Source organism: Pistacia vera, unplaced genomic scaffold, assembly GCF_008641045.1.
Source record: "Pistacia vera cultivar Batoury unplaced genomic scaffold, PisVer_v2 Contig446, whole genome shotgun sequence".
In the NCBI taxonomy this organism is placed as follows: domain Eukaryota; kingdom Viridiplantae; phylum Streptophyta; class Magnoliopsida; order Sapindales; family Anacardiaceae; genus Pistacia; species Pistacia vera.
Window position 1 is genome coordinate 383951 of NW_022196275.1, and position 16459 is coordinate 400409.

The 16459-nt window shown below is 34.4% G+C and overlaps 4 protein-coding genes across 7 annotated transcripts; 3 read left to right on the forward strand and 1 right to left on the reverse strand.

Annotated features, from left to right (window-relative positions):
- Nucleotides 1-48: 48 nt before the first annotated feature.
- LOC116144536 (transcription factor HY5-like) lies at nt 49-1003 on the reverse strand. Of its 2 annotated transcripts, none has more exons than XM_031429978.1 (4): nt 848-1003; nt 523-667; nt 306-462; nt 49-204 (listed from the first exon to the last, which is right to left on the reverse strand). In XM_031429978.1, exons 1-4 carry the CDS (start codon nt 873-875, stop codon nt 124-126), a joined length of 411 nt encoding a protein of 136 aa, XP_031285838.1. In that variant the 5' UTR covers nt 876-1003; the 3' UTR covers nt 49-123. The 2 variants fall into 2 exon arrangements, with proteins under 2 accessions (XP_031285838.1, XP_031285837.1); XM_031429977.1 differs by having other exon boundaries at nt 746-1001.
- A 1959-nt stretch (nt 1004-2962) lies between these two features.
- Nucleotides 2963-6803, forward strand: LOC116144535 (serum response factor-binding protein 1-like). Of its 2 annotated transcripts, XM_031429976.1 has the most exons (3): nt 2963-3176; nt 4311-5636; nt 5667-6803. In XM_031429976.1, exons 1-3 carry the CDS (start codon nt 3090-3092, stop codon nt 6489-6491), a joined length of 2238 nt encoding a protein of 745 aa, XP_031285836.1. In that variant the 5' UTR covers nt 2963-3089; the 3' UTR covers nt 6492-6803. The 2 variants fall into 2 exon arrangements, with proteins under 2 accessions (XP_031285836.1, XP_031285835.1); XM_031429975.1 differs by having other exon boundaries at nt 4311-6803.
- Nucleotides 6804-11610: 4807 nt separating this feature from the next.
- LOC116144539 (auxin-responsive protein IAA31) lies at nt 11611-12768 on the forward strand. 2 transcript variants are annotated; one of them, XM_031429983.1, is made up of 4 exons: nt 11611-11887; nt 12064-12287; nt 12380-12482; nt 12564-12768. In XM_031429983.1, exons 1-4 carry the CDS (start codon nt 11715-11717, stop codon nt 12616-12618), a joined length of 555 nt encoding a protein of 184 aa, XP_031285843.1. In that variant the 5' UTR covers nt 11611-11714; the 3' UTR covers nt 12619-12768. The 2 variants fall into 2 exon arrangements, with proteins under 2 accessions (XP_031285843.1, XP_031285845.1); XM_031429985.1 differs by having other exon boundaries at nt 12380-12486; nt 12564-12605.
- Nucleotides 12769-13239: 471 nt separating this feature from the next.
- On the forward strand, nt 13240-16152 carry LOC116144493 (chromatin structure-remodeling complex protein BSH). The gene is made up of 10 exons (XM_031429935.1): nt 13240-13348; nt 13435-13523; nt 13610-13704; nt 13814-13885; nt 13990-14037; nt 14116-14199; nt 14387-14425; nt 14545-14627; nt 14757-14819; nt 15680-16152. Exons 1-10 carry the CDS (start codon nt 13299-13301, stop codon nt 15777-15779), a joined length of 723 nt encoding a protein of 240 aa, XP_031285795.1. The 5' UTR covers nt 13240-13298; the 3' UTR covers nt 15780-16152.
- The last annotated feature ends 307 nt before the right edge of the window (nt 16153-16459 follow it).

Here is a 16459-nt window from a genome sequence, read left to right on the forward strand (position 1 = left end):
TACCAAAATCTCACCACAATAGTAAATATGTATATCAAGCAAAGGAAATTAATGGCAGAAGTCAAATTATATTATGAAGCTGAAAATTAAGTGAATGGATACATTAATTATATATAGGCAAGTTTACATTGTGTTCTTGCTCGAAAAACGATCCTGCTTTTGCTCAATACTTTCATCAACTTTAGGTCTTGTATTCAAAAGAACCTGGTAGAGAATAATTGGAATTGGGTGAAGGTGAAATAAAAGTAGAGATCAAATTCTAACTTTAAATAACAAATTAATTAAAAGTAGTAGCTGTAGCTGACCTTCCGAAGCATGGTGTTCTCGTTGATCAAAGTTGATATCTTCTCCTCCAATTCGGAGTTAGTTTCCTCTAGTTCTTTGGCTCTGAATTCCAGGTCGTTGACGTAAACTTTCTTCCTTTCTCGGGCTTGTTGAGCAGAAACCCTGTTCCTTAGCAACCTGCACGTAGTTATATTAATTCAAACCCCAATTTGGAAATTAAAGATAAGAGTACAGTACCTCTTCAGCCTTCTATACTCCTTGTCAACAGGGTTACGTCCCCTGCGCCGCTTCTGGTTTTGACTATTAATCTGGGAATTGTTGTTAGCTATGATGGTTGGGTTTTCCACGTCTGGAACCGTGGGTAAATCTTCATCACTCTCTCCTGCAAACAAATTATCAAAGCATTACATATAGTCATATACATTGAAACACGTACGTCTACATTTATATAAACACCAACCTACTTTGCTCCTCTTATTGTTTACGAATGTAGAAGACATAGCTTCAACTACTTCTACTTCAACCATGGAGGTGGAGAAGGAGGAGGATTTGTTTGTTTTACCTTTTCCGGGTCTTGAGGTAGACGACATTGCATATATCTCTGTATTAGTATTCTTGTCGAATGGTAGAGTCAATGTGGCAGGGATGGATTTGGCAGTGTGAAGGTTTGGTTGATGAATGAACACGTTGATGCATGGAGAGCCTCAACTAAACATCCCTATACCCTAACCCTAACATTATATATACACAAAATTCAAACCATTATTTAATAATCCCATTTATTATCCAACTACGAACGTATATATTTCAGAGGAATTAACCTTAGTTAGTACGAGTACGGCAAATAGATAGTACGGAAATTTTATAGGTATGATACGATAAATAGAGAAAAATATGTTTGTAAAAATTCAGTTATAAAATTTGAATACGAAAAAAATATGGTATGCGTATATATGGTTTAATACGACACATTATCAATAATATGTTTTGAAAATACAACAATATCAATCCTGGTTGATCAATATAACATTAAAATATAAAGTATTCAATTAACCGATAATCATTATACCTAATAATATAATACAATATATTACTGAGATTCAAATTAAACTCTCTAGACTCAAACACAATATATAGTCAAGATTCAATTATAGTCTCAATTCGAACATATAACAAAACCAAAATTCAAAATCGAACTAAAGTACTAAACAAATAAAATAAATAAATAATACAATCAAGATTCAAATTATAATTTATAATAGAAATTCATCTTAATTAGTAAATACGGATACAACCAAAAAAGGGTATGAAAATTTTATGAATATGATACTGTAAATGGTAAAAAATACGTTTATAAAAATTTGATAAAAATTCAGATAAAAAAAAAATATGAAAATAATTCATGAATAATATGACTAAAATATATAATTCGTGAATAAAATATATAATTCGTGAATGAAGTGATCAAATGTGACTATTCACAAATAATATGCTAATTATACAATTGGTCGTATAATTTCTGAATAATAAACGAATTTACTAACTTAATTAACCAATAATATAATTCCAATTCCTAGTGATAGCAACCCTTGATATTTGGGTTGCAAACTGCAATCAATCAATCAAAGCAAAAGTACGTGTTATCTTTCAAGCCCACACCGCAATCATACTTTGATTAGACCCCACCCCTTAAAAAAAAAAAAAAAAAAGACAACAAAAGATGTCATTTCATTGTAGCAAATGTCATTTCATATGTGATTAACTTTTTTTCCTAAGTTTTTTCTCAGTAATAGTTGGGGGGGCCTGTCTGTCCAACAGCCCCATCCGACTAATTACAGGATATTAGGTCGCATTTGTAAAAAAGAAAAAAAAAAAAAATTATTGAAAAGAGTTGGTCGAACAATCTTTATCTCGGGTGAAAAGGTCTAAACCAATATAGACATTCTGAACTGGCTTGGATTTGACCTCACATAACACTCTTATCTATCAATTATTTCAACTATTAATTACCAGTTGCATTGGCGGTGTTGGTCCTGTTGGATGCTAAATTACTCGGTGCCTAAAAATAAGGCTCTCTATTAATTGTTAATTGTACAAAGATTGAGTCAGTTCACATGTTCCTGGACCTGGACGTGGGTCAGAGTGTGGGTTAAACGGAAAGACTGACATGGACTTCCTTCCAACTTTGCCTGCTTTCTTTCTCATATATATAGAGTAATCCAGCCAACCCAAATCATAGTTTGTTTTGTTCGGTAAAAGTCCACTATTTATAAAATTAGAAGACACCACATACCCAATAAAAGCATTATCAAATCCTATTTCAAAGGAATATACATAAAACAGGTTGTATATATAGTTGCTACTCATCGTCGTTTTACTTGTCTATCTGTTTATTCGCTGTCAACCCAATCAATACCTACACACTGTTCCATTATCAAGAATGTTCTGGGTTTGATGGAGTTTTCTGATCTAAAGTACCTGAAATTATAATATACATGTCATGACACTGTTTGTATGTGTTAATCAGAGTTGTCAAAATAATAAAAAAATATTAATCCAATATTAAATATTAGCAGAACCAGCTCATCTAACAACTTTTTCCTAAAAATGGTGGGGCTACCCTCATACTCGTATTGCTTATTCACTGTTTCTGCTCTTTCCTTTTTCTTTATCAGCACCGATTCATCATTTCCTTTTCTTCTCTCTCTCTCCCTGTCTCTCTGGTTTCTTCAACTCAAACGCTATCACTCCTAGTTTACTACTTTTCATTCATTCAATTCTTTCCTTCCTCCTACTGCTCATCCATGGCCACTACTGCACTTGATGCTCAGACTGTTACTGTTGTAGCAGTAGCAGTACCAGAATCTGAATCTGAATCAGATCATCACCAGGTACTTTTTATTTCTTACACTTCACTTCTTCTATATTCTTTCACTCTTACAGGATCTTGTCCTTCATCTACTTCCTTTGACATAAACAAAACAAAACAAAACAAACTTGATATCTTTCCTTCTTTATATCGTAATATTCTAAACACTTACTATGTCCTGTCCCTCTTCAACTTACCTTTGATGTTCATCGTTTATAGATTGCATGCCGTGTCTATTAAGTGTCTTTCTTAAAAAAAAAAAAAAAAAAAAATTTGAATCCACAAGACATTGTGGTCTAAAACTCTTAATGATTTATCCGGCTATCATCCTCACATTTGTAGTTCCTTGGGACAAGTAAGAACTATCTTCTTATCTCTGGAAAGTTATTCAGTTTCAGGTACCTTATTTTTCTGGTCGTATTATTACACTCTGTACAGCAGTATTGCATCTAGACTATAATTTCATTTCTTCCTTACTTTTACTTGCGATGGAAATCAACCATCATCCACCTGCTTATATATCTGCAATGTCCAATAACTTTCAGTGCCATAATATATAGAGATCATATTATCATACTCAGACTTACTGGACTTCTTGCCCCACAGAACAGAATTAACTTCCCCTGCTCTTAGGAGATTAACTCTGCTCCGAAGATGCAACAGGGTCCTTCCTCACCAATTACAGATTCATAAGCTTAGGGTTTTTTTTTTTTTTTTTTTTTTTTTAAGAAAAAAAACTATGTTGTGTAATGATTTATGTAGTTCATCTTCCATATATTAAGAAATAACAACTATTGTACACAAGTTTTTGAGTTCCTTTGCCTTGCCTGGCACCCTCAAAAACATCTCTGTTTCTTGTGTTCCGTTCTTAGTACTATTGCATGCACAGCACGAGAATTCTAATGTTCAAACTCACGGTAAACAATAGTTCCAGAGATCTAACATTTAGAAATGTGGATAGAAGTGTTTGATTCTTCTCATATTAAGCAATTATCTGGAGATCACTCCCAACCCAAAAGAGAAATAGGGGAATTTATATTGACTATCTTTGATCAATGCAAATTCTATTTTTAAATCAATAAACATGATTTTGCTTCAAATTCAACGGTAATCTTAACCCTTAAGTTTCTAATGATATCATTTTGATTTGTTGCAGCCAGTGGAGAAGAAGGTTAACGAAGAAATTCAAGCAACCAAAGAGGAAAATATTCTTCTACCCAAGGATGATGGAAAGAAGGATGAAACTGAAAAACCTGAAGAAGAGAACTCTTCTGGTACCAAAAATCCTGTCACTAAAACAGAAGACACACTACATGATAAGAAAAATGAACTTTCTGTAATTGCCGAGGTCGAAAAAGTTGACAACATATCTGCTTCAGATATTCCTCCAGAAGCTGACAAAAAAGATGCAGATATTTCGGTTTCTTCCACTATAGATTCTGTAGGTCAGATTGTTGAAGCAGAAAGCGAGGCAAAACCAATAAGTGAAAATTTATCGGAGGAGAAAGTGGCCATGGAATCATTTAAAGAAATAGCGGAGGAGAAACCAGCAGCTGAAGCTATAAAAGAAGTAGCGGAGGAGAAATCAGTAGTTAAAGCAGTTGACATTTTGTCAGAGGAGAAACCAGTAGCTGAAAATATGCAAGAGGAGAAACTAGCAGCTGAAAATGTGCAAGAGGAGAAACCAGTTGCAGTTGAAGAAGTTGAAAAAGCAGAGGAGCAGAAACCAGTAGCAATTGCAGTAGTTGAAACTGCACAAGAGGAGAAACCAGTTGCAACTGAAGAAGTTGAAAAAGCAGAGGAGGAGAAACCAGTAGCAATTGAAGTAGTTGAAACTGCACAAGAGGAGAAATCAGTTGCAACTGAGGAATTTGAAAAGGCAGAGGAGGAGAAACCAGTAGCAATTGAAGTAGTTGAAACTGCACAAGATGAGAAAAATGCCCATGAAAATGTGCAAGAAAATAAACCAGCAGTGCAAAATGTACAAGAAGAAAAACCAGTAGTTGAAAAGGTAAATGAGGAGAAGCAATCCTTTGAAAATGTACTCGAAGAACAGAGCCCAGCACTTGAAGATGTACAAGAGGAGAAACCAGTAGTCCAAGAGGTGCAAGAGGAAAAGCCAGCAGTTGAATACATACAAGAGCAGAAACCAACAGTTGAAGATTTACAAGAGCTGAAGCCAGCGGTTGAAGATGTAGAGGAGGATAAGAAGCCAGCAATCGAAGACGTTCAAGAAAAGAAACCAGCAACCGAAGATGTGCAAGAGGAGAAACCAGCAGTTGAAGATGTGCAGGAGGAGAAACCAGCAGTTGCAGATGTACAAGAGGAGAAACAAGCAGTTGAAGATGTACAAGAGGAGAAACCAGCAGTTGAAGATGTACAAGAGGAGAAACCAGCAGCTGAAAATTTACCAAAGGAGAAACCAGCAGTTGAAGGTGTGCAGGAGGAGAAACCAGCAGTTGAAGATGTACAAGAGGAGAAGCCAGCAGTTGAAGAGGCAGAAGACGAGAAACCACTGGTTGAAGATGTACAAGAGGAGAAACCAATGGTTGAAGATGTACAAGAGAAGAAAACAACAGTTGAAGATGTAAAAGAGGAAAAGCCAGCAATTGAAAATGTACAAGAGGAGAAACCAGCAGTTGAAAATGTAGAAGAGGAGAAACCAGCAGTTGAAGATGTACAAGAGGAGAAACCAACAGTTAAAGATGTACAAGAGGAGAAACCAACTGTTGAAAAAGTTGAAACTGAAATTCTGGATAAATCAGCAGTCGAAACTGTCCAACAAAAGCTAGAGGAAAAATCAGAAATTGATAATGTAGAGCCCCTTTCATTGACTGAAGCAGTTGACAAAAATGTGAATACAAGCTCAAATGATGTTGCTGAAGGTCTGTTAAAGGAGGTTGCAGAAATTAAGGAAGACAAGAATGTCAAAACTGAAGAGAAGAATGGGAAAATTGAAGAACCAGTTGAAAGTGAAAGAATCAAAGATGGAGATATGAATGGATCCAATAGTGTTGCTGAAGCAGCAGAAAAGGGAGAGCAGGTTTCTAGGCATGTGGAGGTGATAAAGGAAAAAGAGACAAACAATGACAAAGAGGAGACAAAGAAAGCTGATAGAGAAGAAGGTGTTGGTGAGAAGAAGTCTGATCCCCCTGCCAAGGAACTAACCAAAGAAGGTGATGACACAAAAACAGTTAAAGCTACACAGAAGTCATCAGGGAACATAATGTCCAAGGTCAAACAATCAATGGTTAAGGTGAAAAAAGCTTTAATTGGGAAATCTCCAAGCTCCAAAACCATGCAGCCTGAAGCAAAAGGAGGTGAAAAAGTGCATTAATTAAATTTGAGGAGAAAAGAGATAGTTTAAAGTGATAATTTTTTATGCTGTTTCTGTGGTTGTGGTTAGGTATGGTATATTTGTTTAATTTTTCTTGAATGGCTTACCTTAATTTTGGTTTATGAGCAGGTGTACATAGAACTTAATGACCATACACCTTGTTTTATGTGAGGATTTGGAAGAGAGTTTTTTTTTTTTTTTTTTTTTTTTTTTTTTTTTTTTTTTTTTTTTTTTTTTTTTTTTTCTGGGGTTCCTTTTCACATTAGCTACATGTAATACTTTGTCTTGGTTGATACTGCCTAGTTCTGGTGAGTGAGTGTGTGCATGTTCAATTGAAAGACAATGTACTGAATATTGATTTGTGTTAATTCATTTTCAAATGTTTATTATTATTATTTATTTATATATATATATATATATATGTCAATTAATTTGTAACTTATTGGTTTTCCCAGCTGTTATGGTATGAAAATAAGTGGATACATCAATGAAGAGGTTGAGGTTGTGGGGGCTCTAATTTTGAATCAGCCTCAAATTATTTGGTAGCAGGGTGGATTTGTTGCTCTAACATATATATGGTTATTAGTTTTTGAGTAATGTTACAGTCACCGAAGTAGTGCACCGAATTTATGTACCGAATGACGTGATAAAATTCTGACCATTGATTAATATTAAATTAAAATTAATCAATGATCAGGATTTTGTTACGTTATTCAATGCATAAATTCGGTAGCGTTGGTGACTATATTATTTTCCTTAGTGTTTATATATAAATTACTTGTAATAAAAATGAAAGTGCTTCTGTGTGTTTGGAATGTACAAGAGTAGATTCATTAATCAAGAAATCGAGGTTGTCAATGTCAAGGCTTGAATTTTATGTCACCCACCCACAAAAAGTTATTTAGTAGCTGGGTGGCTTTTTAGCTCTGTACATACAATTGTAGAGCTAGCGGAGCCGGAGTAGTTTTCAAATTAATTCTGTATACTCTATAACTATATCTTAATTGTTAATAATAATTTGAGTAACTAAAGTGAGACTGTATTTTTGTTCCATGTGTATATGGCAGCAGGGATCTCTTGCAATTGTGGAGAGTCCAGTATGTTTCAGTATTCTACTGGATTTGTCAACTTTTTATTTACTAGAGTTAACCTGAATCCAGTATATTTGGTTTTGGTGGGTGCTAGTTTTAATTACCTGAAAAGTCTCCTACTCTCCTTATGCATATGCAAGGAGAAAATGAAAGGGCCTGCAGACAAATTAAGAATTAATTAAGATAATGGCCCAGTACTATTATAAAGGACATATTTGCAGCTTATATATGATCTGATGTAATGCCTTTATTATCAAATTGCTGTACGTTAACAGGAGTTTGTAGACATGATTAAATAAGAAAAGAAAGATAAGAGAGGTCCAACATTACAGTGAGTAGACAGGTCGATGGAGGGATGGGAAGAGAATAAAGTGAGTAAACAAAGCTTTATTGGGTTGATGAATGAGGATTAATAAATGTAGGTAAGAATGGGGGCAATGTTATTAGATGTTGGCAAGCTTAATCCCATTTCATAGCCACTCTTAAGAAAAGTCGCTAATTGGGGGCTCCCCTTTCTCTTGACATGCCCACCTCTAATTCTCTTTCAATGTCTTCTAGTTGTGCATTTCTATATATATATATTATAAATATTCAAATGCTTCAGTTGTACACAAAGTGAATGCAAAAAGGGGCATTGAAAGATACCCCAGTGAAGCAACATAGGGGGAACAACCTTTTCTTTTACCCTTGTTTGTTACAACCCCAAAACCAGCTTTCTTCTCCACCAAGCTTCAACATTTCTTCCATCTAATTCTTTCTCTATTTACATTTAATTAATCATAATCCTTAATTATCACAGATTGTCGAATTTTCAGTGAAACACGCTCCTTTTGCACGTGCGAATCTTTTATTTATGTGGGCAATTTAGTTGATTGCATGTTTCTGAAAGTTGGTCTCATGTCTTCTCTTTTATGAATGGGACCTCTCGGATTATAGGCATAAAACATTACCCTTCTAATTAATCCCATCCATTAAACACTTAACACAACACGACACGAACCCTTTAATTCACTTTTTTTTTTCTAACTCTTGCAACTTTGAAACATCCTGTCCCCTCTTCTCATTAATTTCTTTTTCTATAGACTATATATATATATACACAGACAACTACAATAATCAATCCCTAATTAGTTACCGTGGTTAATATTAATCATCAACTATTTTTTCTTAATAATTATCAGACACCGACCGTCAATCATCTTTCTTTCTGCAAATTTCACATTCTTTTCTTCTTTCAAATGTATATTATTACAATGGATTGAGTATTGATAATCAGTTAGATGTTCAAAATGATCATGATTATTCGTGAGGCTGGTGAAATAGAGGCTTTTTATCACGAATGTAATCTTCTTTTTTTTAAAAAAAAAAAAAACAAAAAACAAAAAAGATAAAGTAAAGCAGACGGAAAAAAAAAGTATAAAGATTCAGATTCAATGTGCAATATTTCATATGATGTATAGTATAGATGTGTGATTAAAAAGAGAAGGTTGAATCGAAGTCTCACGTGAGATAAATAATGACAGTGTCAATTTGCAGATAGACTAAATATGATGGAGGTCTACTTTCTTTGTTTTTCTGTCTGAGAGGTGGCGGTAAAGCAGTCTCTTCACTCACATTATACACCGCATGCATTTAATTTAATGGCCCATATTAAGAGAAGGCGCAAGCTGGCTACTATATATTTATGCATTGAATCATATAAATGGATTAATTAATTTGCAGAAGAAATATATTAATACCTACGTAGAAAAGAAGCAAAAGAATATATAGGGCAGCTTGTCTTTGCTCTCCAAAGAGGTGATTATACAACTTTAAGCTTTGCTCTTTTGTCTCCACTCTCTCACTTTCCTTATCTCTAGATACCTCCTACACCATGCAATTTTTCCTTTACTCTTCTTTTACTTTTTTTTTTTTTTTTTACCTATTGCTATTAATATTTATCGATATTAAGAAAAAAAAGAAAAGTGAATGGACAATCGATCGATCCCCTTCAGACTTTCAATACATATAATTTGTTTAGTATACATTTAATCGTCTTTGCCATTGGATTTAAAGAAGTTTGAAGCTTCAATGTTACGTGAAAGTTATTAATCGATCAGACTGGTCTTTGGGCGCCCTCATTGTAACTTTCATCATTTATGTCAAAAGCAAGATAGGGTAGGAGACTTTATAAATAAACTGAATGCTTTTTGTTTGTGATTAAGCAATCTTTCATTTTTACCCGTCAGTAATTGTAGAAGAATTTGAAAGTGCTGCAGGAAGGAAAGATAACATAAATCTAGATTTATCTTTAGAAGGGAGGAATGAATGAATTTAATTAAGAATGAATGATTTGCGGTTGGGGGCAGAAATCAAGATGAAGAAGGTAAGATAAGTTTGCCTTGTTAAAGAAAGAAGAATAAGAGTGTACCAAATAAATAAAAAGTGGTTTGAAATTGTTGGGTTATTTATAAGAAAGTTGTTATGAGGTTACCATATCGAAACAATTGAGTATGAAAGATCTGGATGATGTTAAATTCCAAGTATGTTTGATTGAAGAGGACCTCAACCAACCTTCTCTATGAGCTTAAAATGGTCACTTTGAGCTGGCACTTCAATTACTCTACCACAGCACTGGAATTACTTACGTTGAGTGATGTCAAACCTAACTATATATATTCAGCTTTAGTTGTATTAAAAATGATAAATTCCAAATAAATAAGGATAAGATTAAAAAGGAAGAAAACGGCTAAACGTGGGATGTGGGGTTTGGCCATGTTTATGGTGATAAAGAAAAAAAAAGAGCCGGTTAATTAATGTAATCTAAAGAAAGAAACAGAGAAAAAGCCACGTCACAAAAGGCGCGTGGAGATGTCGGCCACCCTGAAGACAAATGAAACCCAAGGGGGGTCTTCTGTTGAAATTGCTTGGTTGTTAGATTGCCCAGATCCACTTCTTCTCACCCTGCACGTAGTAGTAGTAGTGTATATGTCTATATCTCTCTCCATACCTATTTCTATATATTCATATAAATGACCTAACCCTCTTAGGTGGTAATCGATTCTCATTCTCATTCTCATTCTCTTTTTGAAGCTCTTTCTACCTCCATCGATCTTAAACACTTTTATTTAATTATCAATTATTTTCAAATGGGAAGAGATAATCATGGAGGTAGCTGATCATTCATGTTCATCGTCAATAGATAGCAGCAACCACCCTCCTTTCCCCTCTTCTTCCTCTTCTGTTGTTTCAAGTAATATTNCGTCATAAATCTAGATTTATCTTTAGAAGGGAGGAATGAATGAAGTTAATTAAGAATGAATGATTTCCGGTTGGGGGCAGAAATCAAGATGAAGAAGGTAAGATAAGTTTGCCTTGTTAAAGAAAGAAGAATAAGAGTGGTGGTGCAAATAAATAAAAGTGGATGGAATAGTTGGTTTGAAATTGTTGGGTTATTTATAAGAAAGTTGTTATGAGGTTACCATATCGAAACAATTGAGTATGAAAGATCTGGATGATGTTAAATTCCAAGTATGTTTGATTGAAGAGGACCTCAACCAACCTTCTCTATGAGCTTAAAATGGTCACTTTGAGCTGGCACTTCAATTACTCTACCACAGCACTGGAATTACTTACGTTGAGTGATGTCAAACCTAACTATATATATTCAGCTTTAGTTGTATTAAAAATGATAAATTCCAAATAAATAAGGATAAGATTAAAAAGGAAGAAAACGGCTAAACGTGGGATGTGGGGTTTGGCCATGTTTATGGTGATAAAGAAAAAAAAAGAGCCGGTTAATTAATGTAATCTAAAGAAAGAAACAGAGAAAAAGCCACGTCACAAAAGGCGCGTGGAGATGTCGGCCACCCTGAAGACAAATGAAACCCAAGGGGGGTCTTCTGTTGAAATTGCTTGGTTGTTAGATTGCCCAGATCCACTTCTTCTCACCCTGCACGTAGTAGTAGTAGTGTATATGTCTATATCTCTCTCCATACCTATTTCTATATATTCATATAAATGACCTAACCCTCTTAGGTGGTAATCGATTCTCATTCTCATTCTCATTCTCTTTTTGAAGCTCTTTCTACCTCCATCGATCTTAAACACTTTTATTTAATTATCAATTATTTTCAAATGGGAAGAGATAATCATGGAGGTAGCTGATCATTCATGTTCATCGTCAATAGATAGCAGCAACCACCCTCCTTTCCCCTCTTCTTCCTCTTCTGTTGTTTCAAGTAATATTAAAAGAGATTTGAGCACTGATCTAAGGTTAGGTCTCAGCATCCACAATAATGACGATTGTTCAACTTCAACGCAAAGGTAACTAATATTCTTCTCCATATATACACGTTTTCTTTTTATTAATCAACAGAACCAGATGCCAATTAACACATATAGTTCTTAATAACACAGATCATCCCATACCATATGCAAGCATATACATTATTGTATCTGACATCCAACGATCTTTTTATTTATATGCAATGAAAAATTAGTGGTGATGGGTTTGACTGGCCGCCAATCAAGCCACTGTTAAGGAGTAGACTTGCAGATAATTACGTGCAACAGCAGCAGCAGCGCCATGAGAATAGTGCATCTTTGTTTGTGAAGGTTTACATGGAAGGAATACCAATTGGTAGAAAATTGGATGTTTATGCACATCAGGGTTACAAGGCATTAATATCAACTCTTGCGCATATGTTTAAGACCAGCATTGTGTGTATGTATTATTTAAATTATGATATTAATTAAGTTAAAGTGAGATATATATGAACAGTAACTGATGAGATTTAATTAATATAATTAAAACAGTGCCAGATAGTGATGATGTTCATTGGAATAGGGAGAAACACCATGTTTTAACTTACGAAGACAAAGAAGGAGACTGGATGATGGTTGGAGATGTTCCTTGGGAGTAAGTAAGCATTTGTTAGATATAATATAATATTAATTGTGTTAATGTTTCTAAATCCTAACAATTGGATTTTGGATGTAGGTTGTTCCTGACCACTTTGAAAAGACTAAAGATAACGAGAGCAGACAGATGCTAGCTAGGTTATACAAAATGAATTCATTACTTACTTGAACACCTTCAATTCTATTCTTGGTGGTTTAGTGGAACCCCTCATGTATTTGAGTTGATTATATTAAACATTGTACAGTAGTGTTTTATTTGTTATATACAGCAACCATTAATGAAATTAATATATTAGCTGTTGATTAATATTGGTGATGTAATGTGTTGAAATATTAGTAATTAATTGCAGAAGCAACAAATGTATTCATCATCGTGTCACAAAAACAGGCTAGGATTACTTAACCTGTTGGCATGCAATTGGGAATTGAGCGACGCTTCAGTCTAGCCGACTGCAGGCCACGATCACTTCCAAACTACAAGGTCCTTCCTTATATTACTAATAATACATTGATAAAGGCCAAATGCAATGCATTCAAAGCACGACAATGATTTTGAGAAACACAAAATTTGTATATATATATATATCATCTCAGCTGGAAAACGAGAGATTTATTCGCAATTCCCAATCATTCATCTATTCAAATATTTTATTAGTTGAGGCCGGCACAGACCCTCAACTTTCAGTGTTTAATATTGGGTTGGGCTTGGGCTTGGTCTTGGTCTTGGCCTTGGCCTTGCACTTGGGTTTTTACAGTTCATTTAAAACAAAAGAGGTTTTAGTGTCGTCTTTCAGAGCTAGAAATTTGGGACAGAATGAAACTTCCGGCAACGTCGTCTTCCAAAGCCCCCGTCAAGTTCAGAATGTGAGTTCTTTCTTTCTTTCTTATTTTTTTTTTAAGTTTCATTATTACTCTACATTCCACTTATTCTTTTATGCATAATAAAATAGGCCAACAGCTGACAACTTGGTCCCAATTCGATTGGACATAGAAACCGAAGGCCAGCGTTATAAAGATGCTTTTACTTGGAACCCTTCTGGTACTCTTCTCCTCCCATTCTTATTTTCAATTTTATTTACCATTCATTTCTGGTGCTTATTTTTATTCAAATTAAAAAAAAAAAAGATCCCGATTCTGAAGTGGTGGTGTTCGCCAAGAGAACTGTTAAAGACTTGAAACTTCCTCCACAATTCATTACTCAGATTGCTCAATCCATTCAGGTTAATTTTATTAATTCACTTCTACTTCTCCATATATATTTCTTTTTTATTTTTCTGGAAAAAATGTTTTTTTTTTTATTGATTTAGTTTCTTTGGGTTCATTTATCAGTCCCAGCTTACTGAATTTAGATCATATGAAGGCCAAGACATGTACACTGCTGAGAAAATTGTTCCCATCAAGGTTTTTATTTTATTTTATTATTTTCTTCTTTATTCTTTCCCTATTACTAACTTAATCGTGTGTCATTTAATCTATGTAATGATGCTTCCTTCTCCCCTTCTCAGCTTGATCTTCGAGTCAATCATACTCTCATCAAGGATCAGTTTTTGTGGGTAAGTCTGCACCTTTGCTGTTGCCGGTTGCTTTTTATGATTGTCTTATACTTTGTACTATCATCTGTGAGCTTTCAGGACTTGAACAATTATGAGAGTGACCCTGAAGATTTTGCTAGAACCTTCTGCAAAGATTTGGCTATTCAAGACCCTGAAGTTGGGGTAACTACTTTAATTCAGTCGACTCTTAAATTTTACAATTAAGTTGCTTAGGTCAAATAACTATGAATTTTCCTGCATGCAATGAAACAAAATATTCTTCCCTTTTTTTCTTGCTCTTTTTTTTAGTTGTTATGAACTTGTTGATATCTAAGGTAATCTTTATTTTTATTTTTTTTCTTTTTTTAAGCCTGCAGTCGCCTTTGCAATCAGGGAACAGCTATATGAGGTTGTGATTTTCTGCGTTGCTTTTACTTCATCATGATTTTAACATTTCTGCAGATATATGGAATATACTTATTTATTTTTTGGTTTCTTACAATATTTTTATCTTATTTCATGTTCCAGATTGCAATTCAGAGTGTAGCTTCCGCTAGAGAAATTAAAATAAGCAAGAAAGGTCGTAGGGGAGTTGAACACGTGCCAGCCAGGTTTGTTTCCACTGATTTTGTTTACTTGGTTTGCCAAGTTCAATATAAGAAGATATGAATTCAGTTGGAGCAATATCTGACCTCGTATTATTGTGTATGTCACTAACCTAGTTATACTCTCTTTAACAGTAAAGCAGGTGGAAATGCATTGGACTTGATGAAGTTATTCAGATACAATTCAAGCGTAGTTAGGTATGAATGTTCCTTTTGTACTTGTTTGCTGACATCTGAAAGATTTATCTAGTATAGTCTCTTCTTCAAAGTAAAACTATCTAATAGATTTCCTCTGGAATCATGGCTATACCAGTATCTGGCTGCCATAATGCCAATTTCTCTAATCCAAGCAAACCACCGAACTTCTTGATCACTAAATATTTTCTCAGGCTGCACCACAGAAGGTTTTTTGCATTATGTTTTATGTTTTAGAAGTTCCAGAAGGAAATGTTTTATTCACCCGAAGTATGTTAGAGGAACACATCATAGACAAAAGAATTGCATGTTTCATAAACTTTAAATTTAACATTACCTCTATTGCGTCACCTCAGTCCCCAAATGAGTGATGCTCTAGGGACTTTTGAAAGCTCCTGTTGCCAACATTCTAAAAGCTTTTATAAGAATGAGCAAGAGCATAATTGCCTAAGCTGTAGGAGCCTTTTTTTATTTTTTTTTATTTTTCTTTTTATCATCTCAGTTTATGATCCGATGAAAATTATGTAGCCATCCTGTCTTTTCCCATCAAAGAATCCATGAATGAGAAACGCCATTTCTTAATCTTGAAATTACCATTTTGTATAGTTTTGTGGTATATATAGTCCTTCATACTTTCCTCCTAATGTGTACTTGTCCTTTTTCTACAGTTTGTATTCTTGTTTTCAAGTGCTCATTTCTCCTTTTTGAGCCATCCAATGTTAGACTATCTAGTTGCAACTATTGATACAAAAAAGAAGATTTTATACAATTTCTATTGCCATGTCTATGTAATTATAGGGAAATTTCATGAATGAGATACTAATGGTTGGTTTGATTCCATTCTCTGTACTACAATGCATCAGGAAAAGAAAGGAGTGGGACGTATATGAGCCAATCGTTGATATTTTATCAAATGAGGAAGTGGATGCCCTTGAAGCCAAAGAGGAAAGAAATACCCGCTGAGCTGAGACATTAAAATTACAAAAAGAAAAAAAAAAAAAAAAAGTTGTGAAGAAAACTAATTGATTGGGAGCTAGCTCTACAAGATGTTTGTTGTCAGAGATCATATTCTGGGACTCCTATGCTTTTTCTTGGGCAGAATGTTTGAAACCGTTAATCCTAGGGTCTTATTTGGGAAATTCAACTTGCCATCTTGTATTTTCTTTTTACGTTGTAATTTCTGTAGTCTGAAGAAAGAGTGTTTGCAGTGCCTACCACTTGATGGAGAGTATGTATACATACACTTTATGAGTTCAACCCTGTTGGTATATTGATGAGAAAGATTGACTTGAATTCCTTAAATAAGTTGAGAAATTTATTACAGTTGTTAATTTTCTTACTGTTGTCATTTTGAGAGTCCATCTTTGTATGAATGGTGATATTTGCCTCACGGTTTACAAAGTGTACTTGGGTAAGAGTTGAGGCAGAACACCTGTGATCCAAGGGCAGAAGACTTGGGGACCTTATGCCTAATCTTTGAAGTTTTTGCCCATTCCAGCTCAGAATAAAATCCACAACCAAGAGGCTGACAGTAAATCCTAGGTCTTTTTCTGATGTGGGAGTATGGGATGGCATGAATTACTTCCTTAATTGGACTTCCATAAGTCATATTTTATTGATGAACGTCTAATTTTCTCATAGAT